At 49.9% G+C, this 25,583-nt stretch overlaps 1 protein-coding gene and 9 non-coding genes across 13 annotated transcripts in view; 9 read left to right on the top strand and 1 right to left on the bottom strand.

Annotated features, from left to right (window-relative positions):
• The window catches only part of TEX14 (testis expressed 14, intercellular bridge forming factor), a 112,921-nt gene that overhangs the window by 76,703 nt on the left and 10,635 nt on the right, over positions 1-25,583 (top strand). For 3 of the 4 annotated variants that reach the window (XM_076072534.1, XM_076072532.1, XM_076072530.1), the window contains exons 3-16: positions 16,053-16,167; positions 16,640-16,802; positions 17,809-17,960; positions 18,091-18,175; positions 18,352-18,482; positions 18,582-18,692; positions 19,009-19,132; positions 19,914-20,092; positions 20,740-20,885; positions 22,507-22,697; positions 22,919-24,164; positions 24,312-24,433; positions 24,895-25,160; positions 25,347-25,465. In XM_076072534.1, the coding sequence (XP_075928649.1) occupies positions 16,053-16,167; positions 16,640-16,802; positions 17,809-17,960; positions 18,091-18,175; positions 18,352-18,482; positions 18,582-18,692; positions 19,009-19,132; positions 19,914-20,092; positions 20,740-20,885; positions 22,507-22,697; positions 22,919-24,164; positions 24,312-24,433; positions 24,895-25,160; positions 25,347-25,465 (3,150 nt within the window). The remainder of the gene's footprint in view (positions 1-16,052; positions 16,168-16,639; positions 16,803-17,808; positions 17,961-18,090; positions 18,176-18,351; positions 18,483-18,581; positions 18,693-19,008; positions 19,133-19,913; positions 20,093-20,739; positions 20,886-22,506; positions 22,698-22,918; positions 24,165-24,311; positions 24,434-24,894; positions 25,161-25,346; positions 25,466-25,583) is intronic. The other variant, XM_076072533.1, reaches the window with a different exon arrangement.
• TRNAH-GUG (transfer RNA histidin (anticodon GUG)) lies at positions 3,103-3,174 on the top strand. The gene has a single exon. It is a non-coding gene; the product is annotated as a tRNA-His (tRNA).
• Positions 3,874-4,087, top strand: LOC116950346 (small nucleolar RNA U3). Its single transcript, XR_004404005.2, has one exon. It is a non-coding gene; the product is annotated as a small nucleolar RNA U3 (small nucleolar RNA).
• Positions 8,417-8,488, top strand: TRNAH-GUG (transfer RNA histidin (anticodon GUG)). The gene has a single exon. It is a non-coding gene; the product is annotated as a tRNA-His (tRNA).
• LOC116950342 (small nucleolar RNA U3) lies at positions 9,217-9,430 on the top strand. The gene has a single exon (XR_004404001.2). It is a non-coding gene; the product is annotated as a small nucleolar RNA U3 (small nucleolar RNA).
• Positions 11,013-11,226, top strand: LOC116950336 (small nucleolar RNA U3). Its single transcript, XR_004403995.1, has one exon. It is a non-coding gene; the product is annotated as a small nucleolar RNA U3 (small nucleolar RNA).
• On the bottom strand, positions 12,176-12,247 carry TRNAH-GUG (transfer RNA histidin (anticodon GUG)). The gene has a single exon. It is a non-coding gene; the product is annotated as a tRNA-His (tRNA).
• LOC116950338 (small nucleolar RNA U3) lies at positions 13,830-14,043 on the top strand. Its single transcript, XR_004403997.2, has one exon. It is a non-coding gene; the product is annotated as a small nucleolar RNA U3 (small nucleolar RNA).
• On the top strand, positions 15,183-15,254 carry TRNAH-GUG (transfer RNA histidin (anticodon GUG)). Its single transcript has one exon. It is a non-coding gene; the product is annotated as a tRNA-His (tRNA).
• LOC116950339 (small nucleolar RNA U3) lies at positions 15,708-15,921 on the top strand. Its single transcript, XR_004403998.1, has one exon. It is a non-coding gene; the product is annotated as a small nucleolar RNA U3 (small nucleolar RNA).

The following is a 25,583-nucleotide window of genomic DNA, read 5'->3' as shown; positions in this document are numbered from 1 at the left end:
ATGCCCTGGCTGAGGGAAGGAGGTTCTCACCCAATATTTGACGGTACATGGCCCCGTCCATCGTCCCTTTGATGCGGTGAAGTTGTCCTGTCCCCTTAGCAGAAAAACACCCCCAAAGCATAATGTTTCCACCTCCATGTTTGACGGTGGGGATGGTGTTCTTGGGGTCATAGGCAGCATTCCTCCTCCTCCAAACACGGCGAGTTGAGTTGATGCCAAAGAGCTCCATTTTGGTGTCACCTGACCACAACACTTTTACCTAGTTGTCCTCTGAATCATTCAGATGTTCATTGGCAAACTTTAGTCGGGCATGTATATGTGCTTTCTTGAGCAGGGGGACCTTGCGGGCGCTGCAGGATTTCAGTCCTTCACGGTGTAGTGTGTTACCAATTGTTTTCTTGGTGACTATGGTCCCAGCTGCCTTGAGATCATTGACAAGATCCTCCCGTGTAGTTCTGGGCTGATTCCTCATCGTTATCATGACCATTGCAACTCCACGAGGTGAGATCTTGAATGGAGCCACAGGCCGAGGGAGATTGACAGTTCTTTTGTGTTTCTTCCATTTGCGGATAATCGCACCAACTGTTGTCACCTTCTCACCAAGCTGCTTGGCAATGGTCTTGTAGCCCATTCCAGCCTTGTGTAGGTCTACAATCTTGTCCCTGACATCCTTGGAGAGCTCTTTGGTCTTGACCATGGTTGAGAGTTTGGAATCTGATTGATTGATTGATTGCTTCTGTGGACAGGTGTCTTTTATACAGGTAACAAGCTGAGATTAGGAGCACTCCCTTTAAGAGTGTGCTCCTAATCTCAGCTCGTTACCTGTATAAAAGACACCTGGGAGCCAGAAATCTTTCTGATTGAGAGGGGATCAAATACTTATTTCCCTCATTAAAATGCAAATCAATTTATATCATTTTTGACATGCGTTTTTCTGGATTTTGTTGTTGTTATTCTGTCTCTCACTGTTCAAATAAGCCTACCATTAAAATTATAGACTGATCATTTCTTTGTCAGTGGGCAAACGTACAAAATCAGCAGGGGATCAAATACTTTTTTCCCTCACTGTATATATTCACGTGGGTAAGATCATTGACTTGTTAACTTTGAACATTTTTATTCAAATAATGGGCAGCTGAACCACTCATATACATCGTAGCCAACATGAAGGTAATTCAACCACATTAAAATGACAACACTCACAATCACCTTTTTCATGCCATAAAAGTAAGTGACGTAACATAGAGGGCCACTGCCGTGTCTTTGTCGCCACAATGCCGTGATTCGGATTCGAATCGAGGTTTCTGCACAGCATTAACCACTATACGATCACCGCGAGCTACGTGGCCCCACTGTGCATTTCTCATTCTGTCAGCATGAAACATACTTGATGCTCGCAGAGAACAGAGGCACCACACACAGCCTCCGCACACGCGATCACCCACTGCTCACACTCACAGCGCCTCGCTCTCCACGTGGCTCCAGCCACAAGATGCTTTGGTGTCTAGCGGCAGGGGGTATAGGTAGCCACGGGGCCCTCGTGAAGTACACGAATGCAAGAGGACCCATGTAGGATGTAGGATTCGTTCGGTATCAAATTAGACGCGGTGCAACGACTTAGTGTGACACGCGTGAAAGCGGCAGTCCATAAATGACGTCACGCACCTCGGGGGTGGAGGGGGTTTTGACATTTGTGACGATGTGTGACGGGGGGGGGGGTTTGAGAAATGTGACGTGACATCATAATGCGTAACTTTAAATATAAACAACACGTTCTACTTAATTAAATAGAATTGTTATAACAACACTCATTTTGGTTAATTTTCATTATTAACTATTTTATTATTTAAATTCACTAAGGTCACCTTTTATTTATTCCATGAAGGAGCATTTTGCTTCTCCATGGGAGAATGGAGACGCATAAATTTTGTAAATTTTTTGAATGATTGTTATTAAACTTTTTGCTTTTAATAATTCTACCAGGGCTTTTCATTCTGTGGAATGAATCTGATTGTTATAATTTTACTCTCCATTTTGCTTCGTTCTACTACAAAGTTTCAAGTATTTTTTTAATAGTTAGAATTACTTTTAATATTTTATAAATATAAGAAAATTTCAATATAATATTCTGAACATATGTAGATTTAGTTAGACATTGAATATTTTCAAGTGAATTTTATGCTAAATTTCAGCTTTCCAACGCCACCTTTTTCATAAATGTTTTCTCCTACAACAGAGTGCAGCGCCACATTAAATACGCACTACAATGACAATAGTTTAAAGCGATTTGAAGCACGTTTTATTTTAAAAATGGAAATGTGGTTTTGGGGGGCGGGGGCAGAGCTTTGTGACGTCATACTTGAGGGGGGTCTGACTTTTTGTGATGCCGTGTGACGAGGGGGGGAGGGGGGGCAAAAATCGGCCAAAATCGCGTGACGTCATTTATGGACCGCCCCAAAGACGTCCCTGGTGACAGGCACACATCAGTGTCACTCAGCGGCCACGTTCATTTACCTGTGTACCACGATCTACAAACTGATCAACTCTGCATGCAATGTAATATACAATCACCATCATCATCACCATGGTCCATGGTCAATCCATTGCTGGATGACACCCTCCCCACATCGCCACCATCTCTTACGATCCTGCGATGTATAATAATCCACCTAACGCCTGCAGACGAGCTGATTGATGTCTTCGCTCCATCTCCCTGGCGGACGCCATCTCGGTTGCGTTTCCTTCGCTTCGTTATAAGTCGCAAACCCTCCTGTGTGCGTAGTGACGAGACGCTTGTGCCAATACGAGGAGTTGGAACCATTGCGAGATGAAATCCTCGAGCCACGTCGGAAACTTTTGTCTGCGATTAGTTCCGGCAAAAAATGACAAAACTCACAATCACCACGTCCTTAGTCGCTCGACACGTGTAGACATACAATAAAGGGAGCGGGGTATGTGTTTTTTCTGTTAGGAGTGGGACACGTTTTTTTTAAATATTAGACTTTGAAATTCTCCCTCGATCAAAGAAGTGAAAGAGCAGCGCCATCGTGGCCATCAAGAGATCTCTTTGCCTGGAGGTGGAGCCAGCGGACTGCGTAGCTCGCCGTGATCGTATAGTGGTTAGTACTCTGCGTTGTGGCCGCAGCAACCTCGGTTCGAATCCGAGTCACGGCATTGTGGCAACAAAGACACGGCAGCGGCCTGCAGTGTTTTATTGCCCTTGTTTATAGTGGTTAGTTTATTGTCATTGTTTATAGTGGTTAGTTAATACTGGTAGGAACGAAGTTGTAAACTGAGTGTACCAGCCTGCAATAGATTAATGCGTCTGTCCGTCCGTCCCCTTTCAATACTTTAACGAAGTGAAATTTCGTGCTGTTGGGTGTAAAATCAGCAATAGACATCGCAGAGACTTGATGTCTTATTGCACCCAACATTTGGAAGTCACAATGTCATAAAATTGCGCAAAATTCCAATGTTCCTACCAGCCCACCCTTCAGGGACCTGTTTTAGCCACGCGTTTTCAGAAAGGCGTGCGTGTTTTATCTGTTACTTTTTTAAAGTCAGTAAATGTAACTGCTGTCATCACCTGACCCACGCTCTGAACCCTTCGAGCAGCGCTGCCTCGTGACCCAGGTCGAGAGGCGACTCCCACCATGCATTTCACCATTAGCACAGTTGTAGTAAACTGCTTTTATACTTTACATCGTTGACTTTGCAGGTGATATAAACATGTCAAATTACAGTTAATGTTGACACTGAACAAGTTTAATATTTGTAGGTGTTAAACCTGCTTAGCTGGGAAACCACACAGTACCCATAGCCAAGAGGCAGTGTACCTGACTACATGTAGCGCTTGGCCGACGTGTTCTCACTAAGACTATACTTTCAGGGATCATTTCTATAGTTTCTAACTTACGAAATGGGCTCTAAAGTGTCTGGACCAACCAGCCCCGATGAGGAGTTGGAGCTGTGCCTCCTGAGCGCGAAGCCGGCTTGGAGTGCTGCTCACGCAGCCGCTCCTCGCCATTGATGACCGTTCCTGCCGCTCGCAAGGGTGGCGGGAGGGAGGCACAGCAAGCTGAGGGGTTGGTTTCTTCACTGAATCAAAGGGAGATGTTATTGTTTTATCGTAGTATAGAGGGAATGCTATAATGTCTCTCCTTTCAGTTAGCAGCCGTTTGGGTGGTTGGAGTCGTTTAGCTGTTCGTGTTTCTTGTCTAAAACGTCGTAAAGTTACCATCCAAAATTATTTTCCTCAAAAATTCTCAACACTTGGTTAAATAACACCGTGTTTTAAAAAGTACAGTGTATAAATAGGCGTCCGTTGGGGAAATGGCTTTTCACACCACACACAGAAGAAAATATATTTTAAAAGGTGTTGTGAAAGTTAATCTTGCTGATTATGTCCAGTGTCCATGGTCACAGATCAGACGAGAGAAATTTCACGCGAAATATCCTTTTCAATGAAGTCTTCCAGATGTAAAATTATTTAAGCGTTTAATGAAGAAATAAAATGATCTAATTCAAAACATAATACAATTCAAAGATGTTTCATTTTAAAACTTCAAAACGGAGCATCGGGTGCTTATGTGAGTGCTTCGTTCGTGTGTAATTTTTTCGTGACTTTCCTGGCCGAAGGCCGTAAATAGTTGTGAGGGGCGCCACAGGTGCCCCCGAACAGCCCCTCGTATTAAAATAGTACGGTACCAACACGTGATATCTCCAAACTTAAAAAGACTCAACACATTGTTGAATCTCACACCATCTAAAAAAGTTCACTGTATAAATGGGTGAACTTTGAGGAAATGGCTTTCACACCAACACACAGACGAAGATTTATTAAAAAGGTGTTGTGAAAGTTAATCTTGCTTATTCCGTCCAGTGTTAATGTTCACAGATCAGAGAAACTAAATTTCAGTTGCCGCTGCTGTATCGTTGTCACCACAATGCCATGACTCAGATTCCAACCAAGGTTGCTGCGGCCACAACACAGAGTCCTAACCACTCTACGATCACGGCGAGCTACGTGGCCCACTGGCTCCGCATCCTGCTAGGATCTCACTTGATCGCCGCTAGCCCCATGCCAGCCACTCAGTGGGCTCTTCAATGTTTTTACTGAAATTCTGCTGCTTTTTCCAGCGCATTTCCTAGTATTGAGTGGGAAAGTGGTTGTTTTTAAAGGTAATGTTTTACTGCCCCTTTAAATTTTACAACGGCGTTCACTTGAATACGCAGTGCGGATTCCGGTTAGTCTAACGTAGAACTCAACTGTGATGCTCCGAAAGAGGCATCTATAATAAGTACAACACAGCCAGTGAGCCTGCATAGCTTGCTGTGATTGTATTGTGGCTAGTACTCTGTGTTGTGTCTGCAGCAACCTTGGTTCAAATCTGAGTCATGGCATTGTGGCAAAAACGACACGGCAGCATTTTTTCAATGTTTGGTTCTGTCTGCTGAGTGTTGTCATTTTAACTTGGTTCATTTAGCTTCATGTTGCTGATGAGGTTTTGCTGTTCATTATTTTGAATCGAAAATGTGTAAGGTCATCAACAAGCCACTGCTCTTACCCAATGGCGGAGCCAGGATTTTCAGGTACGGGGGGCAACCCCTCCAGCAATTAAAAATGATAGAGGAGTTGTTAGTAAGTAAGGAGTTGTTAGTAAGTAAGAACTTGTCCCTTGCTTTTTATTCGACGTGTGTTCGGCGATGGCACAGCCATCGATCGAGGGTCGAATTCGAACCCCGTGGTGTGATCGGCATCGCGCTTGCTGAAGGTGTTTGCCTTCAGGGAGGTCGTGTACTGTATACGCAACTGCGAACAATTCTGAGTCACTTATAACTGCTTTGGCGTTACTTATTGCCAATTATGGGCTCAGACTATTGTCCTCTCATCTTATAGAGTCCCTGGTACGTAATAATATGCTACACAGTGGCAGTGGGCGTTGCAAAATGCCGATTTATTACTAATAAACCCCAATGATCCCATCTAAATTATGGATTTCGATTGGATCATTGGGGGGTCACGTGCCACCCCTCTCCCCCCCCACTGGCTCCGCCAGTGCTTTTACCCGCATAAAGGCATCGGATTGTACTGACACTTGACATCTAAAAAACACTCCTCAAAAAGAGTCAACGCACAATTTATTAAAACTGCCTTAAAAATATAAATGAAGTTTTGCAATTTGGCCCTTTATTCATAGAACACAGAGGCAGATATCTAAAAAAAATGTTGTAAGAATTTATCTCTCTGATTTTGTTTAGTTTTGATCGTCAATGATCACCCAGAAATAAGATTGCAGGGACGGGAAATTTGAGTGACACTTACAGTGAGGGAAAAAAGTATTTGATCCCCTTGTGATTTTGTACGTTTGCCCACTGACAAAGAAATGATCAGTCTATAATTTTAATGGTAGGTTTATTTGAAAAGTGAGAGACAGAATAACAACAAAAAAATCCAGAAAAGCGCATGTCAAAATTTTTATTAATTGATTTGCATTTTAATGAGGGAAATAAGTATTTGACCCCTCTGCAAAACGTGACTTAGTACTTGGTGGCAAAACCCTTGTTGGCAATCACAGAGGTCAGACGTTTCTTTTAGTTGGCCACCAGGTTTGCACACATCTCAGGAGGGATTTTGTCCCACTCCTCTTTGCAGATCTTCTCCAAGTCATTATGGTTTCGAGGCTGACGTTTGGCAACTCTAATCTTCAGCTCCCTCCACAGATTTTCTATGAGATTAAGGTCTGGAGACTGTCTAGGCTACTCCAGGACCTTAATGTGCTTCTTCTTGAGCCACTCCTTTGTTGCCTTGGCCGTGTGTATTGGGTCATTGTCATGCTGGAATACCCATACACTACCCATTTTCAATGCCCTGGCTGAGGGAAGGAGGTTCTCACCCAATATTTGACGGTACATGGCCCCGTCCATCGTCCCTTTGATGCGGTGAAGTTGTCCTGTCCCCTTAGCAGAAAAACACCACCAAAGCATAATGTTTCCACCTCCATGTTTGACGGTGGGGATGGTGTTCTTGGGGTCATAGGCAGCATTCCTCCTCCTCCAAACACGGCGAGTTGAGTTGATGCCAAAGAGCTCCATTTTGGTCTCACCTGACCACAACACTTTTACCTAGTTGTCCTCTGAATCATTCAGATGTTCATTGGCAAACTTTAGACGGGCATGTATATGTGCTTTCTTGAGCAGGGGAACCTTGCGGGCGCTGCAGGATTTCAGTCCTTCACGGTGTAGTGTTACCAATTGTTTTCTTGGTGACTATGGTCCCAGCTGCCTTGAGATCATTGACAAGATCCTCCCGTGTAGTTCTGGGCTGATTCCTCATCGTTCTCATGATCATTGCAACTCCACGAGGTGAGATCTTGAATGGAGCCACAGGCCGAGGGAGATTGACAGTTCTTTTGTGTTTCTTCCATTTGCGGATAATCGCACCAACGGTTGTCACCTTCTCACCAAGCTGCTTGGCAATGGTCTTGTAGCCCATTCCAGCCTTGTGTAGGTCTACAATCTTGTCCCTGACATCCTTGGAGAGCTCTTTGGTCTTGGCCATGGTTGAGAGTTTGGAATCTGATTGATTGATTGCTTCTGTGGACAGGTGTCTTTTATTCAGGTAACAAGCTGAGATTAGGAGCACTCCCTTTAAGAGTGTGCTCCTAATCTCAGCTCGTTACCTGTATAAAAGACACCTGGGAGCCAGAAATCTTTCTGATTGAGAGGGGGTCAAATACTTATTTCCCTCATTAAAATGCAAATCAATTTATATCATTTTTGACATGCGTTTTTCTGGATTTTGTTGTTGTTATTCTGTCTCTCACTGCTCAAATAAACCTACCATTAAAATTATAGACTGATCATTTCTTTGTCAGTGGGCAAACGTACAAAATCAGCAGGGGATCAAATATTTTTTTCCATCACTGTATATATTCACGTGGGTAAGATCATTGACTTGTTGATAACTTTGAACATTTTTATTCAAATAATGGGCAGCTGAACCACTCATATACATCGTAGCCAACATGAAGGTAATTCAACCACATTAAAATGACAACACTCACAATCACCTATTTCATGCCATGAAAGTAAGTGACGGAACATGGAGGGCCACTGACGTGTCTTTGTCGCCACAATGCCGTGATTCGGATTCGAATCGAGGTTTCTGCACAGCATTAACCACTATACGATCACCGCGAGCTACGTGGCCCCACTGTGCATCTCTCATTCTGTCAGCATGAAACATACTTGATGCTCGCAGAGAACAGAGGCACCCCACACAGCCTCCACACACGCGATCACCCACTGCTCACACTCACAGCGCCTCGCTGTCCACGTGGCTCCCTCTGATCAAAGGAGCGTGGCCATCAAGAGAGCTCTTTGCCGGGGGTGGAGTCAGCGGGCCGCGTAGCTCGCCGTGATCGTATAGTGGTTAGTACTCTGCGTTGTGGCCGCAGCAACCTCGGTTCGAATCCGAGTCACGGCATTGTGGCGACAAAGACACGGCAGCGGCCCGCTACGCTTTTTGCCATCACTTTTTTTTTATTATTCGACTGCGCACGCTGGCCCGCCGGGTGCGATAATTTTAACGTCGCCGAACTGAGCCCTGCCGTTTGTTAGAAGCTGTTAAATCAAATTGTTTATCGTCCACGATAGAAGCGTGCTCGACTCGAGCGCTGCGATGTTGCGTGGGGGCAGCGCTGCTTCCTTTTTTTTGCCCGATAGGTGGCAGCAATCAGCGAGCGGCGAGGCTCGCGATGCATTTCACCGCGATTCATTTCGATGCAAATCCCCGAGTAGCAAGCAACGTCGCAACTGCTTTCACCGATTGCTTTTGTTATTAATGCGCATGTGTGTAGTTTAAGGGCCATTTGTAAAGAGTTATACACAGAGCACGTGTAATCGCATCGTGTCTTCCTGCTTCCGGCTTGTGAAAGGACCCATAGCGTAGAAGGTGGAAAAGCTGCGAGGAGTTAGTCCCCACAATGCATTTCACCATTAATATGTTATTACTGCAGAAGATTAATCATAGTTTACAGTCGTTATGTAAACTTGTTAATTTTATTGTGAATTGTGGATGTAAATATGTTAAGTATGACATATTGAGTACATTGAACGTTTGTGCAAGTAATTTCGCCCCCTACCGTAATGGGACCCATAGCGTAGAGCAAGTCTTCTTGATTACATATAGCGCTTGGCCGACGTGTTCTCACTAAGACTATACTTTCAGGGATCATTTCTATAGTTTCCAACTTACGAAATGGGCTCTAAAGTGTCTGGACCAACCAGCCCCGATGAGGAGTTGGAGCTGTGCCTCCTGAGCGCGAAACCGGCTTGGAGTGCTGCTCACGCAGCCGCTCCTCGCCATTGATGACCGTTCCTACCGCTCGCAAGGGTGGCGGGAGGGAGGCACAGCAAGCTGAGGGGTTGGTTTCTTATCCTAAACAAAATCAGTTGATGGCTTTGTCATGGCAGGAAGCGAGTTATGGTCGAAAAGTGAGAATTTTTATTGTTTTATATATTTTATTGTTTTCCTTTAACGTGACTTTTCCGAAAGAGCTAAGAATATTAAGAGAGCTGTTATGCGGTACGCGGAGCTCGCCGTCGTCATATAGTTCCAACATGGCCCATGAACTAATTAAACGATGAACGTTACACAATTTGCGACTGCCAAATGGAGCAGGCTGCATAACAATAGCGCCATCGCATGCGGGTGATCAAGTGAACTATCCGCGTCATATCATGATTTATACAATTCATTTTGATTAGGAATTTAAATATTCCATACAATTAAAGTTCTGCCACAGATGAGTACAGATACTTCCCATTTCTCAAATTATCCACGATAAAACCACGGCTTGCAACACATGACCGGCTTTGTATGAGGGCTTTTCTCTCCAGAATTGCAAAAGAAGTCAAAACAGGAGTACTTAACAATTCTGATGATCGCCTGATGTCGCCGATTGTAATCACCAGCGAGACGTCGTTCTCGAATTGTAAATGTTGTGAATTTACTCTCCAACACTGGTGTGCTGAAGTAGCAACCGATTTGCACGTTTTGCTTACGTGACAACCCCTTACCAACTGACTGTTTCGGGTGGTGGCGGGTTTAACGACACATTCATATTTGCGCGATATAACTCAAAAAAACACTTTATTATGGACAACTCACCTCTATAAATTGGGACAAAGAAAATTGTGGAGGCCGCTGCCGTGTCTTTGTCGCCACAATGCCGTGACTCGGATTCGAACCGAGGTTGCTGCGGCCACGACGCAGAGTACTAACCACTATACGATCACGGTGAGCTACGTGGCCCGCTGGCTCCAGCCCCAGGCAAAGAGCTCTCTTGATGGCCTCAAGCACCACACCAGACTCACTCAATGGGCGCTTCTGACGTTTTACCGGAATACTGCTGCTGATTCAAGTTAATGCAAATACATGTCCTGCTCTTGAAATCAGTGTTTTGCCTTTCTCCTTCAGCAACTTTCCAAACCATTCTCTGATAAGGTAGATAAATTCCACAGCGAGTGATTTTTGTGACATGAGGGAAGAGGCAATTAAGGGAGACACGGCAGAAGGATGCATTGTTTTACTATCTTAGTTTGTAGCGGTGAGTTCATTTAGCAACGCGTGCGCTGTCAGGGATTTGTGTTTTATCTGATTATATTTTGAAGTCAGAAAATGTAACGACGACGCACAGCCCCACGCTCTGAGCTGCTCGAGCAGCGCCGCCTCGTGGCCCAGGTTGGCAGCTGCGAGGAGCGACTCCCACCATGCATTTCACCGTTAGCACAGTAATAGTAAACTACTTTGATCGTTTACATCGTTTGTTGTCTCTGTAAGTAATTGATAATATTAGTGATGAAACATGTTACATTTAATATTGATACACCGAACAAGTTTAATATGTTTAGATGGTAACACCTGCCTGCTGGGAAACCACACAGTACCCATAGCGTAGAGCGAGCATTCCTGACTACATATATCGTTTGGCCGACGTGTTCTCACTAAGACTATACTTTCAGGGATCATTTCTATAGTTTCCAACTTACGAAATGGGCTCTAAAGTGTCTGGACCAACCAGCCCCGATGAGGAGTTGGAGCTGTGCCTCCTGAGCGCGAAGCCGGCTTGGAGTGCTGCTCACGCAGCCGCTCCTCGCCATTGATGACCGTTCCTGCCGCTCGCAAGGGTGGCGGGAGGGAGGCACAGCAAGCTGAGGGGTTGGTTTCTTTGCTAAATAAAAATAGGCTTTTGGCAGAGCTAACACAATTTTAAATGTTACTCTCAAATGCAGGGTGTTTGAAAAAGATGGACGCAAATTCAAAGCAGTATATTTCCCGATGGCGACATGTTGCAATTACACTAAAAGTTACCAACGGTTTAACGTGCCCTCCACCTGCTGTACGGACAACATCGAGACGATAGTTGAATTCGTCCCAAATACCTCTCAAAGTGTCTTCTTCGTGATTGCCCTGTGCTCTTCCCCTTTTATAAACAGCCTGTTTCCTCAAAGTGTCGGCACCAACGACGAATGATCTTTGACATTGGCGGATCAATGCCAAAAACGCCGTTGAAACGCAACGCTGCACCGCAATTACGGATTCAGTCTTGCTGAACTGCAGAACGCAAAACGCCCCTTGTGTTGCGGGGTCACCGTCTCGCGAATGACTGAGGCTAGGGGCTGTTAGTGCGCTGGGAGAGGCATCTCGCGGTAACCATTTGAAACTCTATGCCCCACACCTTTCAAGTGGTAAGAGTTTCATTCATGGGCGGTTCGTGGTTACAGAGATATAGCGATTTAAAATCGGGTCCATCCTTTTTAAACACCCTATATATTGCAAATGCTGTTCCCTTTAGAAGCGCTCACAGTAATGTAATGGCATCCATGGGGCGGTCAAATAGTTCCTTTTCTAGAAAGAGCAAGACGGAGACGAAAATTGTTTCTGTTATCGCGACTGAATCGTACCAGTTGAATTGCTGAGGTAAACACGTTTCATCCCAAGCGATGGCATGCCCCGCGAATACAGCGAGGTAATGGAAACGGGCCGTGTAGCCCACCGCTCCGTGAAACAGCATTGCTATTTTTTTCAACTTTAAAAAAAATTGTGAAAAGTGAGTTATGGCACGTGCACAATAGTAGAGCGGCCACTGCCGTGTCTTTGTCACCACGATGCCGTGACTCGGATTCGAACCGAGGTTGCTGCGGCCACAACGCAGAGTACTAACCACTATACGATCACGGCGAGCTACGCAGCCTGCTGGATGCACCCACGGCAAAGAGCTCTCTTGATGGCCTCAAGCATCACGCCAGACTGGAATACTGCTGCTGATTCAAGTTAATGTAAATACATGTCCTGCTCTTGAAATCAACGTTTTGCCTTTCTCCTTCATCAACTTTCCAAACCATTCTCGGAAAAGGTAGATAAAAATCCCCAGCGAGTGATTTTTGTGACATGAGGGAAGAGGCAATTAAGGGAGCTCTTCATAGGTAATGAACGTAGCTCGCCGTGATCAAATAGTTTGTACCGTACTCTGCGTCGTGGCCGCAGCAAGCTCGGTTCGAATTCGAGCCATGGCACTGTGGCGACAAAGACACGGCAGCAGGCTGCATTGTTTTACTATCTTGGTTTGTAGCAGTGGGTTCATTTCGCAACGCGTGCGCTGTCAGGGATTTGTGTTTTTTTCTTTCTATATAAAAGGGAAATTTGTGAATGTGTGTATCTGTTCGAAATGTTTAGCATCCTTCCCAACATGCAACAAACTTGAAATTTTGCATGTGGGTAGTTTCCAGACTGCACACAATGCAAAAAGTATAAAAATTGACTTTAATATTTTTTTTGGGGGGGGGGGGGGTGCAATAATGGATATATTTTGCACGCAAGTGAGCGGTGACGTCACATCTCTGTCATGTCACCCGCATGCGGCAGCGTTACGCAGTGTGCCTGCTGACGTCACGCATCCCCTGCCCCCCCAAACCCTCCGCGTCGGCCCTGTATCCTGCACAAATGCGCGGCTGGGGGGGGGGGTTATAATGGATATAATATAATAGGCTACAAACTTTTCATTTGCCATGTGGCTAGCTCCCATACTCTACACAAGGTAAAACGTATAACAATAAACTTTAGGTTTTTTTTGGGGGGGGGGGGGGGGGTGATGACCATGAAGTGTTTGGCGTCAACCCGCATACAGGACTGGCAAGAATCGATATCTGGTGAGCGTTTGTGGAATCGATTAAACGGGAATAGGCCGATTCTAAAGAAATCTACAACATTCGATTCCTTTGCTCGATTTAAAAAATCGAATCTTGGCTCGCGAGCGTAAGTTTATATTTCCACCGTTTGTTGGGTTTTATTTTAATTAATGAGGTAATGATCAATTTTTTTAAAATTTGTGTATGTTATGTTTTTAAGTTTCGAGAAGTTTTAAAATATTTTTTTTCCCTTACCGGGCAACGCCGGGTACTTCCCGCTAATCTGTTTATATTTTGAAGTCAGAAAATGTAACGATTACGCAGAGCCCCACGCTCTGAGCTCCTCGAGCAGCGCCGCCTCGTGGCCCAAGTTGGCAGCAGCGAGGAGCGACTCCCATCATGCATTTCACGTTTAGCACAGTAATAGTAAACTACTTTGATCGTTTACATCGTTTGTTGTCTCTGCAAGTAATTGATCGCATTAGTGATGAAACATGTTACATTTAATGTTGACACACTGAACAAGGTTACTATGTTTACGTGATAACACAGCCTAACTGGGAAACCACACAGTACCCATAGCGTAGAGCGAGTCTTCCTGACTACATATATCGCTTGGCCGACGTGTTCTCACTAAGACTATACTTTCAGGGATCATTTCTATAGTTTCCAACTTACGAAATGGGCTCTAAAGTGTCTGGACCAACCAGCCCCGATGAGGAGTTGGAGCTGTGCCTCCTGAGCGCGAAGCCGGCTTGGAGTGCTGCTCACGCAGCCGCTCCTCGCCATTGATGACCGTTCCTGCCACTCGCAAGGGTGGCGGGAGGGAGGCACAGCAAGCTGAGGGGTTGGTTTCTTATCCTAAATAAAAACAGATTTTTGCACTCTAAAATGTATTGCAAATGCCTGTTCCGTTGGAGGCGCTTACAGTAATGTAATGGCGGTCAAATAGTTACTTTTCTCGGCATACCAAGACAGATGACGAATTTTTTTTCTGTAATCGCGACTGAATTAAGTTCAAGTTGAATTGCCGAGGTAATCACGTTTCATCCCAAGCGATGGCATGCCCGGCGGATACAGCGACGTGATGGAAACGGGCCGTGTAGCCTACCGCTCCGTGAAACAGCATTGCTATTTTTTTAAGCTTTAATAAAATTGTTAAATAGTGGTGATGGCACTAGCCATCACCACTATACGATCACGGCGAGCTACGCGGGCTTGCTGCTTTCATTCCATACAAAGAGCTCTCTTAATCGCCTCTTATTCCACGTTACTAGTCACTCGCTGGGGATCTTATCTACCTTTTCAGAAAAGGGTTGGAAAGTTGATCAAAACGTTGTTCTGTAAAATATTTTTTCTGAAGACCACGACATATTTACACGTACAGTAGACTCTCGATTATCCGCGCTAATGACGGGGAGGTCGGCCGTGGACAATTCTCAATCGTGGATAATCCAGAAATAGAAATTGTTTGCGCATCTTAATGCCGAAAACCACGAATATAGGCGTAGATTACCGATCGATGTGCATGCTCAGTGACAACACTTTCATGCTCCCGCGCAGAAGACTGCCCACTAAATGAATATCAGAACCACGCCAATCTACATCAGACTCCACCCACTGTTGTAAAGATTTGCAACTGCTGCACTCTAGGGGCGATCACGTGGCTTTCGAACTAACCGGAGCACATATTTGTTCGGTTTAAGCACGTGACTTGTAATGAATATTTCCAAGAAAAAACAATGTATTACTGTTGTTAGATTATTAATTTAGCCTGAAGGGGAAATCCACGAGTTATTAATTCATGCCAAATTCTCAGGCGCATATCGGATAAACCGCACGCGGATAATCGACAGTCTGCCGTACTAAGATCAGCAGCAGTATTCCGATACAACGTCGGACGAGCCCATTGAGTGAGTCTGGCGTGATGCTTGAGGCCATCAAGAGAGCTCTTTGCCTGGAGGTGGAGCTAGCGGGCCGCGTAGCTCGCCGTGATCGTATAGTGGTTAGTACTCTGCGTTGTGGCCGCAGCAACCTCGGTTCGAATCCGAGTCACGGCATTGTGGTGACAAAGACACGGCAGCGGCCCTGCGCTGTTTTATCGTCCTTGTTTATAATGGTTAGTTTATTGTCCTTGTTTATAGGGGTTAGTTAATTTAGCCACGCGTTTTCAGAAAGGCGTGCGTGTTTTATCCGTTACTTTTTAAAGTCAGTAAATGTAACTGCTGTCACCACGCTCTCAACTCTTCGAGCAGCGCCGCCTCGTGGTCTAGGTCGAGAGGCGGCTCCCACCATGCATTTCACCGTTAGCACAGTTGTAGTAAACTACTTTTAGCCTTTACATCTTGACTTTGCAGGTGATATAAACATGTTTAATTCCAGTTGATGGTGACATTGAACAAGTTTAATATGTTTAGGTGATAACACCTGCCTAGCTGGGAAACCACACAGTACCCATAGCGTAGAGAGAGTTTTCCCGACTACATATAGCGCTTTGCCGACGTGTTCTCACTAAGACTATACTTTCAGGGATCATTTCTATAGTTTCCAACTTACGAAATGGGCTCTAAAGTGTCTGGACCAACCAGCCCCGATGAGGAGTTGGAGCTGTGCCTCCTGAGCGCGAAGCCGGCTTGGAGTGCTGCTCACGCAGCCGCTCCTCGCCATTGATGACCGTTCCTGCCGCTCGCAAGGGTGGCGGGAGGGAGGCACAGCAAGCTGAGGGGTTGGTTTTCTTATAAAATAAAAATAGATTTATTTTTCTCAGCCATCTCGTGGCAACCCCTGCCCGTATAGGGCCTGTCTCTTGTTGGTGCTGTGAGCGATGTCTCCATCCTCCTGCTTCGCGTCGTGCGCAGGTTTAAACCCCGACCTCCCCAACGACGATGGGCAGACGCCCCTATTCATGGCAGCCATCACGGGGCAGAGCCAAGCGGTGGAGCAGCTGCTGCATTGTGGGGCCGACCCCAACCGGTGCGTGATGGCTCCGGCTCCACCGCACACGTGTGCATGCAACACAATGTGGATTTTTGTAGCATCTAGATGTGACCGCATGTAAAGATGCCGTCGATCATCGGTGTTTATGCGATTCTTTGGTTATATAGATTGGATCAACTGAACAGCAATAATGCCTTTTACCCATGAAACCCTTATGAGTTTTGTTTCAGTGTCCTCCATTTTCATGTTTGTCCAATTCATTGAACAAAGAGTTTGGCGCATGGAAGGAAACCAGATACACGGAGGAAACCCACCCACCAATACCCATAGCTCTCCATAGATAGTTTCAAGATACACTTCTCTACTGTCATCGCCTAAGCAGGCTCAAGCCTGCTTAGGCGATGACAGTAGGCTCAAGCCTGCTGGTGAGATCAGCCCCATTGACGTATCTCCTCGCCGGTGGCGAAGCCGCGATGAAACCCGCCGGCCCCGTCCCCTTCACCCTTAGCCGAAGTGAGGACGGGGCGACGCCGATGCACGCGGCGGCCTTCTCGGGCTGCGTGCCGCTGCTGCTGGCCATGCTGGGCGCCGGCGGGGACCTGCGGCTGCACGACCGCGGCGGGCGCTCGCCAGCGGACTGGGCCGCGGAGGCGGGGCCTCGCAACCAGAGCGTGAGTGAGACGGTGGCGTGCGGGACCGCGGCAATCTGGAAGCGTCTCCTCTGACTCACGTTGCGGCGCGGAAGCTCCTTTGACACGCGCGCAGGGCGGTTGCCGTGCCCTCGTGGGCTCGCACGAGGATTAACTTCAGTCGGCTCTGTCTACGGCTGTTGCTGCCGCTCGCCATGTGCCACCTACTCCAGTCTGTGAGTGACTGGGAGAAGATTCTTTGGGAAATTCAGCAAAGTAAAACCCAGGAATTCTCCGGGAACCATGTTTGCTTACTTCTGGAAACACGGATATGGCCAGCATCCACGAGGAACCGTTTTGTCTGGAAGCATGGCTCTCAGTGCATGCTGGGCTTCAGCCACTGAGCACAGGAGCAGTAAAAGTATTCATCAGCACGTTCGGTATTCCCGCCATTCTTTTAGCGGAAGGCTACCACGAAAGTGCAATGTTTCACTCACAGTTTAGCACGTAGGCTTTCGCGACCAGTATAATGCATGATTTAGGTTTTTTGGGTTAGATCACGTAAATATAAATGTGTCGTTAAACCCGCCACCACCCGACACAGCCAATTAGTAAGGTTTGTCACATAAACAGGACATTCCAATTCGCTACTAGTACAGCACACCGGTGTGTTGGAGAGCAAATCCGAAACATTTACAATCTGAGTTAAACTTTTCGCCAGTAATTGCAACCAGCATCATGCAGATAGCCAGATTTGCTGAAACGTCTGCACACAGTCTGCAGTAGCTTTGGTGTGACGTTACTTTTTGTAACCCTAATTGAGTTTTTCATGGCACATTTTCAAATTTGGCAAATATGGACCGTCACGCCTGCATACGATGGCGTACTCATTTCGGACCGTCAACATCCACAACGAAGCAGGCGGCGCCTGATCGCACGGTTAATACACTGGGGTGGCCTACCGGATCTGAACCGCGGACCTCTGGCAAACCAAGCGGTAAATGTGCCATTGCTGGGCCGCGTCACCGTCTGAGCGTGTGTCTGGCAGGTCCTGGAGCTGCTGGGTCACTGCTGGAGCGAGATGCTGCGGCTGGGGAGCCACGCCACCGGGCGGACGTGCCAGAGCGGAGCGCCGCAGTCGCCGCGGCACGCCGCTCTCGCCGTACCCCACTCCTCCCTACGCCGCCTCCTCAGATTCAAGTAACTCCCAAACAACGACAACAACAACACGAGAGCCGATCGTTATCTCAGCCTTTACGGTGGCGTTTGTAGAATCCTGCGCGGGCATTCAGGAGCTGGTCAGTGGTCACCGAGTGGCAATTTATCGCAGGGGACAGGAGGAGGAGCAGCAGCTGGGAGCCTTGGACGCACGGAGCCGCTCATGCCTCCGTCTTGAAAACCTCGGCTATGGGATGGTGAGTCTGTGTGGGATGGTGAGGCTGTATGGGACGGTGAGGCTGTGTGGGATGGTGAGACTGTGGGATAGTGAGACTGTGGGATGGTGAGGCTGTGTGGGATGGTGAGTCTGTATGGGATGGTAATGCTGATCATTTTGCCATTCATGGGTTTTCCACTGGACGTTCCCTGTTAGGTTTGCACGGGACCCAGGGGAAGCCTGGGGTACGCGGCGTTCCTTCCCATAATCCCCCAAAACGAGCTGTACCACGACGAGAACGACCGGCACGTGTCCTACGCCAACGGGCCTCACACGCTCATGACGAGGTGAGTCACGCTGGCGCCGCCTCAGCATTGCCTTTGCTGTGCGCGGTTCAAATAATCGCAGAGGAGGGGATCGCCTGACACGGCCGCTCATCGTTGCAGTTTGGTGTGGAGTGGGACCAAGGTGACCGTCCGGGACGTCCGGCCCGAGGGAGAGAAAGGCAGGGCGAGGCGTCTGGCGGACCTGCTCGTGGCTGAGCAGGAGGCCTACAGGTGAAGTCCACGGAGACGTTTGATCGACCAAAACTTGTCGTCGACTACGTGACGCGCCTGACGACGTCGACTACGTCGCCAACCGCCGTCCGTCGCCTCCCGTCCAGCGGCACAATGTGGCAACAGAGGCGACGTTTTTTTTGTTCCACTCGGCTGTTTTTGCTTTGTCCAATCAGTGGAGCGATCGAACCGGGGTAATCGGTCCCGCTCAGCGACCCCCTTAGCCCGGTGGTCCCGGCTGGTCGCCGCCAGACACAACCGCACGCGTAATAGTTCTGCTGAGGGTGCATGTCGTGCGCGTGTGTCGTGTCTCCAGGGGCCTGCGCTGTCCTGAGCTGCTGCTGCTCATGGGAGTCAGCCTCGTGGATGGACTTCGTTCGCCGAGACTCGTGTTCGAGCGAGTCCGCCTGGGATCCCTCTACTCCGTGCTGCATGAGAGGGTGGGCGTGTGTCTGTGTGTGCGCCCCTCTCTCCCATAGCTTGTGCTCCTCAGTCCGTTCACTTAACCAGAAGATTAAATAAACCCACTGAGGCATTGCCTCTCTGTTTTACAAGTGCGCCCTGGGTTAGAGAGAGCAGCAGCACGTGATGCTGCACCAGTGGACCATTGCACTGCAATGGTCCACTGGTGCATCTTTAAAGGACGGTAAACCTGCGGAACAAATAGCCACTTAGATACCAACCTACTCTCTGGAACGTGAGATTGGAAGCTTGGTTAACTTAGGTGCGCCATCATGGCACTTGAGTGATGGCATTGTAATATGGCTCCTCTAAATTTGAATACAACATCAGTGCAATGATGTCACAATGATAAAAAGGTGGCCTTGATATTTTAAGTAAATGTTTTTCTCATGGACGAAGCTTAAGACCCATGTTGGACAACCCAGGACACGTGTAATGAAGGCACATATCCACAAGATAAAAACTCTTCAATATTTGGGCTGCATCTTTCTCTTTGGCAGTGGTCCTCAACGTTATTGGTTTGGCGGTATATCCGCGTGTTGTGTTACCGCAACGTAACGCGGACGTTCCCGACGCACATTGGAAATTTCTCCTGCACGGTATCCATGCCGCAACCTGCGCCCTCCATGCCACAGCCGTGTTGAGAACCACCGCTTTAAGGCGTCGTTCATGCCGTACGTAACCCGCGCATCTTCCTGAGCGGCGTGGCTTTCTCTCTCTCTCTCTCTCTCCCCGTGTCCTCTCCTCCCGGCCGCACAGAAGCTGGACTTCCCCGTGCTGTGCCACGAGACGATCCTGCGGCTGCTGCTGCAGGTGTGCACGGCGCTTCGGTTCCTGCACAATCGCGGGGTGCTGCACGCCGGGCTGTCCTCGCACGCCGTGCATCTCGTCTCGCCCGACACCGCGAAGCTCTCCGGCCTCGAGTACGCCATGCCCAGGTGCGGCCTCCCCCGCGGCGAATTCCTCGGTCTCTCTCTTTGGACCTGCTACGCTCGGCGTGGGACGAAGCACCGATCGCGACCAATCGTTACGCTCGCGACGCGCTCGCCCGGTCGTCGTACGCGAGAAACGGTCGCGTTACGTTTGTCTGCGTTGTACGTAAAGGGTTCTCGTGACCCCTGCAGGCGTTTGAGATTTCACCCGCACTACTCTGACGAATCGTAATTCATACTCAGCGAAGGAACGGTGGTGCAGCGGTTACCAAGCTTCAGTACGAACCCAGTGACCTGAGTTCGCTTCCCTGCGACGGCTAACATCGATGGCGAGCGATATTCTAAACGGTCCTGGCTGCCTCCGACCCCCCCCCCCACCTCGCCATTGTGGTCAACTGCTTTTTGTGTTTAGTTTGTTGTCTTTCCCCGCACATTCCAATTAGCACGGTTGGCTACGTACGTTGCGAAATAAATGCAACATACATACGCGCGTAAAAAGACAACCCCCGTGACCGGAACGGCGTGGAGAGGCCTTTGTCCAGCAGTGGATTGACGGAGGGAGTTACGTTTGTACGAGGTGGTGGGGCGGTAAACACGGGGCGACCGCGCGGGGGGCGGTGGCGAGTGCTGAGGCCGTTGCCGTGCGGTTGCAGCGGGCCCGGGGACCGGGCGCGGCCCGGACGGCTCCTGCCGCCCGCGCTGCACCGCTGGCTGCCGCTGGAGGTGCTCGAGGGCAGGAACATCAGCGCCAAGTCCGACGTCTACAGCTACTGCACCATCGTCTACGAGATATTTTCAGGTTCCGAACGTTCTTCGTTATTTGCATCAAGGTTCCAGTTTCTTCAGAGCGAAAACAAATACAGTGGTACCTCGGAGATCGAACTCAATTCGTTCCAAAACCGTGTTGGAACAGCGATTTGTTCGAACACCGAATCAATTTTCCCCATAAGAATGAATGGAAATGGCATTAATTGGTTCCCCACCCAAGGATGCTCCTATTATGGGCCTTTTTGGCACAAAGTTTACAATATTAAAATACAGTACAGTACATAAAAGCATACAACAAACAAGAAACACAGTTATAATTAATAGAATAAATGAACATTGAACTTCACTTTCCCTGTAGTAAGGAGAGTGGATGGCTTGAGTGGAAGGCGGTGAGGAAAAAGTGAACGGAACGATGTTTTTGGCGGGTCTGCACTGGGCAAGAGCTACGCGTAAACTGGATCATTCGCCTTTGTCTCGGTCGCCCTGGTTATGTGTCTCGGTCGCCATGGTTACGCGTCTCGGTCGCCATGGCTACGCGTCTCGGTCGCCATGGCTACGCGTCTCGGTCGCCATGGTTACGCGTCTCGGTTGCCGTGGCTACGCGTCTCGGTCGCCATGGCTATGCGTCTCGGTCGCCCTGGCTACGCGTCTCGGCCCACGCAGCTTCTTTCAAGTTGTTCGACCTCCGAATTTTTGTTCGATGTCGGGGCAAAAAATGGTCGAAAATTTTGTTCGATCACCGAATTCCGAGTTCTGGGGCGTTCGATCTCCGAGGTTGTACTGTACATATACAGAAATACATCAAAGAGTGCAGCGCACGAGGTGTGGAACAGTGCAGTGATAGAGGTCGTGGCACACGCCCGATCATGTCCGATCTCACAATCTAAGCGGGCTTGAGCCTGGATAGCGCTTGGTTGAGCGATCACCGTGCATGCCAGGATGTTATAGGCCGGGGGTATACGTGGTGGACAACAGAGGGACGGTGCAGGATCTCGAGTCTCTTGTTCACTCAGTGTTGTGTTCACTCAGTGAATAAGAGTCTTGAGACTCGTGGAGGCTGTCCTGGGTGAGCGGAATGACTAAATATTGGAGTTGTGCGGGGTTTGCTGCATACACGGCCACGTTCACCTTTCACGGTGACCCTAGTTTATGGGCAGCATCGTCACCCAGGGACAGACGTTTGCTATGGAACCATTACGGCGAACAATACAACGCTTTATCTGATGGAACGAGCCATTGAACACCTGGCATATGGGCCTCGCCGCACTCTCTTGTTTGGATGTTTCCTTTCACTTTTGTGTTAGAGCTGTGCGTTTTGTTGAGTGTCAGGTAAAGGATTGTGTGCACTGGGCATCCATCGCCTGCGGCGTTTACACTTAATCAGGCTCTGTCACAGCAGAGGCAAGGTGTTCATAGGGTGTTCGATGAGCACCCAGTGTAATGTTTTGAAATGCTTTCCACCTGATGCCGTAAGTGTTTATGCATCAGCTCCGTCCGCCTGGCCGTCCGTGACGGGGAGGGGGTCCTGTAGCTCCCGTAGCGATCGCGCAAGATGAACGAATCCTTCGTGCTCCTGTCGGCGACGGCGCGAGCCGGTGCGTGGCGGGGGCAGGGCGCGGCGCTGGCTAAGCTCCCCGTGTCGTCGTCCGCAGACAGCCTGCCCTGGGCCGAGATCGACGATCCATTTGTGAAGAAGCTCCTGGTGTCGGGGCAGCAGATGCCTGTGGAGCGGTCCTTGCCGGAACCGTGGCTGGACGTGGTGCGCGCGGGGACGGTCGTGGCCGCCCGGGAGCGCTCTCTCACCCTGAGCGACGTCCACTTCACCCTGCGCCAGGACTTGGCGGTGCGGTCCGGCGGCACCGGGCACGGGACGCGCACAGCGACACGTGTCTCTTAGAACTCGCCGTCACTTCGCGAGATCGTTTGCCTTCTGCACGTGTATACGGGCACGTGCACTGTATATAGCTATAAAAACACACGTTCCATAAGCCTCATTGCTTGGTTTGGTGATAGTTTTGATTTGCACCAAGAATTACCAATTGTGCGTTTATCTTCCGTCACCAGGAGTGGCACCGCACGCGGCCACCGCCCGCGTCCCGCCGCTCTCCGCTCAGCTTGCGTCCGCTCGTCGATGCCCCGCCAGCCGCCGTCTCTCCGTCTGAGGGCGGCTCGCCAACTCTCACCCGGCCTCTCGCCACCGCTTATCGGAGCGACACGGACGTGGGGATCGCAGCCCGCGACGTCACGGACGCCCCGGACCCAACGAAGCAAGCCCGTCATGCCGCTCTTCGGTCTGCTTCAGCCGGGCAAGCGGCCGAGCTGGGGTCAGCGTCCAAGCCTGGCCGACGCGGAGCGAGGGATGTGCGCGTGGAGCCGGGCAGCCAGAAGGGACGACCGGCGCCCAAGCGGTCCGACGGAACCAGGGAGAAGCCGGGGCGAGATCCGGAGGGAACGCGCGTTGGACGCGAGGCAGGCGAGGGCCGCCGGAATTACCACGCGTACAACGTGCCGCGTGGCGTGGCGTTTGAAGTGAGCTTCGAGTCCAGCTCTTCGCAGGTGGAAGATTCACCGAAAGAGGAGGCAAGTCTTCGGCAGACGTGGTCACACGCCGACGCAAGAGGCGGCCACGTGGAAATCCGTTCCGTGCGCAGAAACACGGTGAGCCGCCCTGAGGTGAGCTCGGAAGCAGAAGACGGGTTTCAGTGGACAGCGGCCCAGCGGGGCTGCCCCTACGACGACGAGGAGGACGATGATGCTGGAGAGATCAGGGAGCGTCCGTTCGGAGGGCGCAGGAGTGACGTACGCGATACCACGAGACTTGTGCCGCACGCGCTCGGCACCACCACCACGATGTTGGAGCGCCGCTTCGAAGCCGGCATCGGTACGCTGCGGGGATTGGTGACCCACGACGGCCGTCACGACACCCATGCGGCCGAGCAACGCCACGACACAGAGCCGGAGTGCGAGGGTAAGGCGGATGAAGGGAATCGCCAGAGGGCTGCCGGAATGAAACCGAGGCAACGTCAATTTGGAGACACGAGCGGAAGGAAATCATTTTCCGCTGCAGAAATTCACGCAAGCGGACCGAGAAGTTCGGCGGAGCCCAGCCATCAGGCCACTGGCAATGCTCCGGCTGATTTCGACGAGGTCGACCGTGCTGTGATCGGGCACAACGAGACGTCATGGAGAGCGGGAGCGCAGGTCGCAGGGAAGGTGGAGAGGAAGGGCGACCGTGGTAAGATGGCGGTCGCAGTTGACGTCGCTTCGCTGATGGCCGTGGCTCCTCCGCGGCACTACAGGCCTCCGCAAGGTTTGTCCGTCTTGTGGCTGTAACGTGCCGGTCCCGCGCAGCGCTCTGAACGCGCACGGTCGTTTGTGTAGTCGGATCGTGATGTGAATCAGAGTAAGCGCCTGGTGTGGGTGGTTTTACTTGTTGCTTGTATGTTCACTGGTGCAGCAGTGCTCGTCAAGCAACCACGGCTCAACCAGTGCCCTCGTGCCGCCACCACCACCACCACCAGTGCCACCGCCACGAAGCCTCTTGACAGCCCTGCAGCGGAGCCTGGGGCTCGCGGGGAGGTAAGCGATGTGTGCAGAGGCGTACAGAGTTTCATTAGTCGCATTGCCTATACACTGCAAATGTTGCTCAAACGTACAGTTTCCATGACGTCATTTAAAAATGTTTAGCCTGATTTCGGAAAGAATTTTCGATTTGTAGATCAGACAAATGAGATGAGAGGGGAGAGGCAGGAGAGTGCGCGGAGGGGAGTAGAGTGAGATGAGAGGGGAGAGGTAGAGTTGAATGGAGGGGAGTAGAGTGAGGTGAGAGGGAAGAGGTAGGAGAGTTGAGTGGAGGGGTTTAGAGTGAGATGAGAGGGGAGAGGTAGGCGGTAGCGAGTCCACGGTTGATCTTGAAGACGTTGCGGTTGACTTGGCATCCGATTGGACGAGGCATGCGAAGAATGGTACGAGGGTCTCGCGTGGACGGGCGAGGGTGGAGACTTGTGGTGGCGCCATGGCCCGCGTCCTCGTCGTTGCAGGTGCGAGGGCCCACAAACTTTTCAGAGTGGGAGCCCAGCTCCGTCGTGGACGAGGTGTACGTGACGACGCAGCGGGGAGAGAGCGTGGAGAGCGACACAGTGAGCGAGGAGGGGATGGCCTGGCCCCGTGGCGATGAAGGGAGCGAAGAGGACAACGATGAGTTGGCGCTGACGGAGGAGGAGCCGCGAGACGACTCGCCCGTGGAGCAGCACTTCCGCAACTTGGGCGACGGGCACCAACACGCCACGCCAACCAGGTCTTGCAGGTAAAGCCCACACTGTACTGTCTGATATCAGCCGGAGCATCCCGGGGCTGAACTCTGGAAAATATTTCCCTACCTTCCCCCCCCCCCCACCGCCTCACCCCATCCCACCCCCTGGCATCGGGGGAGACATCTCTCGCCCTTGAGCTCTGGCCGTGCGTCCGTCCGTCCGCGCCCCCCCGAGTGTAGGTTCATCTTGCCGTGTGATGCCGTGGAGCAGCCTGAGAGGGGTACCCAGGGGCCCTCTGCATGCCACGGGTCTGGGGCCCCTCCTAAACCACCGCGCGCACAGGGGGCTCGGTGCACAGGTGGGTTGCGTGCGGTGGTCTGTGTCTGGTGTGTGCGCCACACACAGCTGGTGTTTACCCGTCGGGGATCCTGGAAGATTCGGGGTCACAAAAACAATGCCTTCCTCGTTCTCTTGCA

Source organism: Petromyzon marinus, chromosome 38, assembly GCF_048934315.1.
Source record: "Petromyzon marinus isolate PM22_M1 ecotype Great Lakes invasive population chromosome 38, UKy_Petmar_22M1.pri1.0, whole genome shotgun sequence".
Taxonomy (NCBI): Eukaryota; Metazoa; Chordata; class Hyperoartia; order Petromyzontiformes; family Petromyzontidae; genus Petromyzon; species Petromyzon marinus.
Note: the sequence above shows the minus strand (reverse complement) of the source record. Positions and strands in the feature narration are given on the sequence as shown.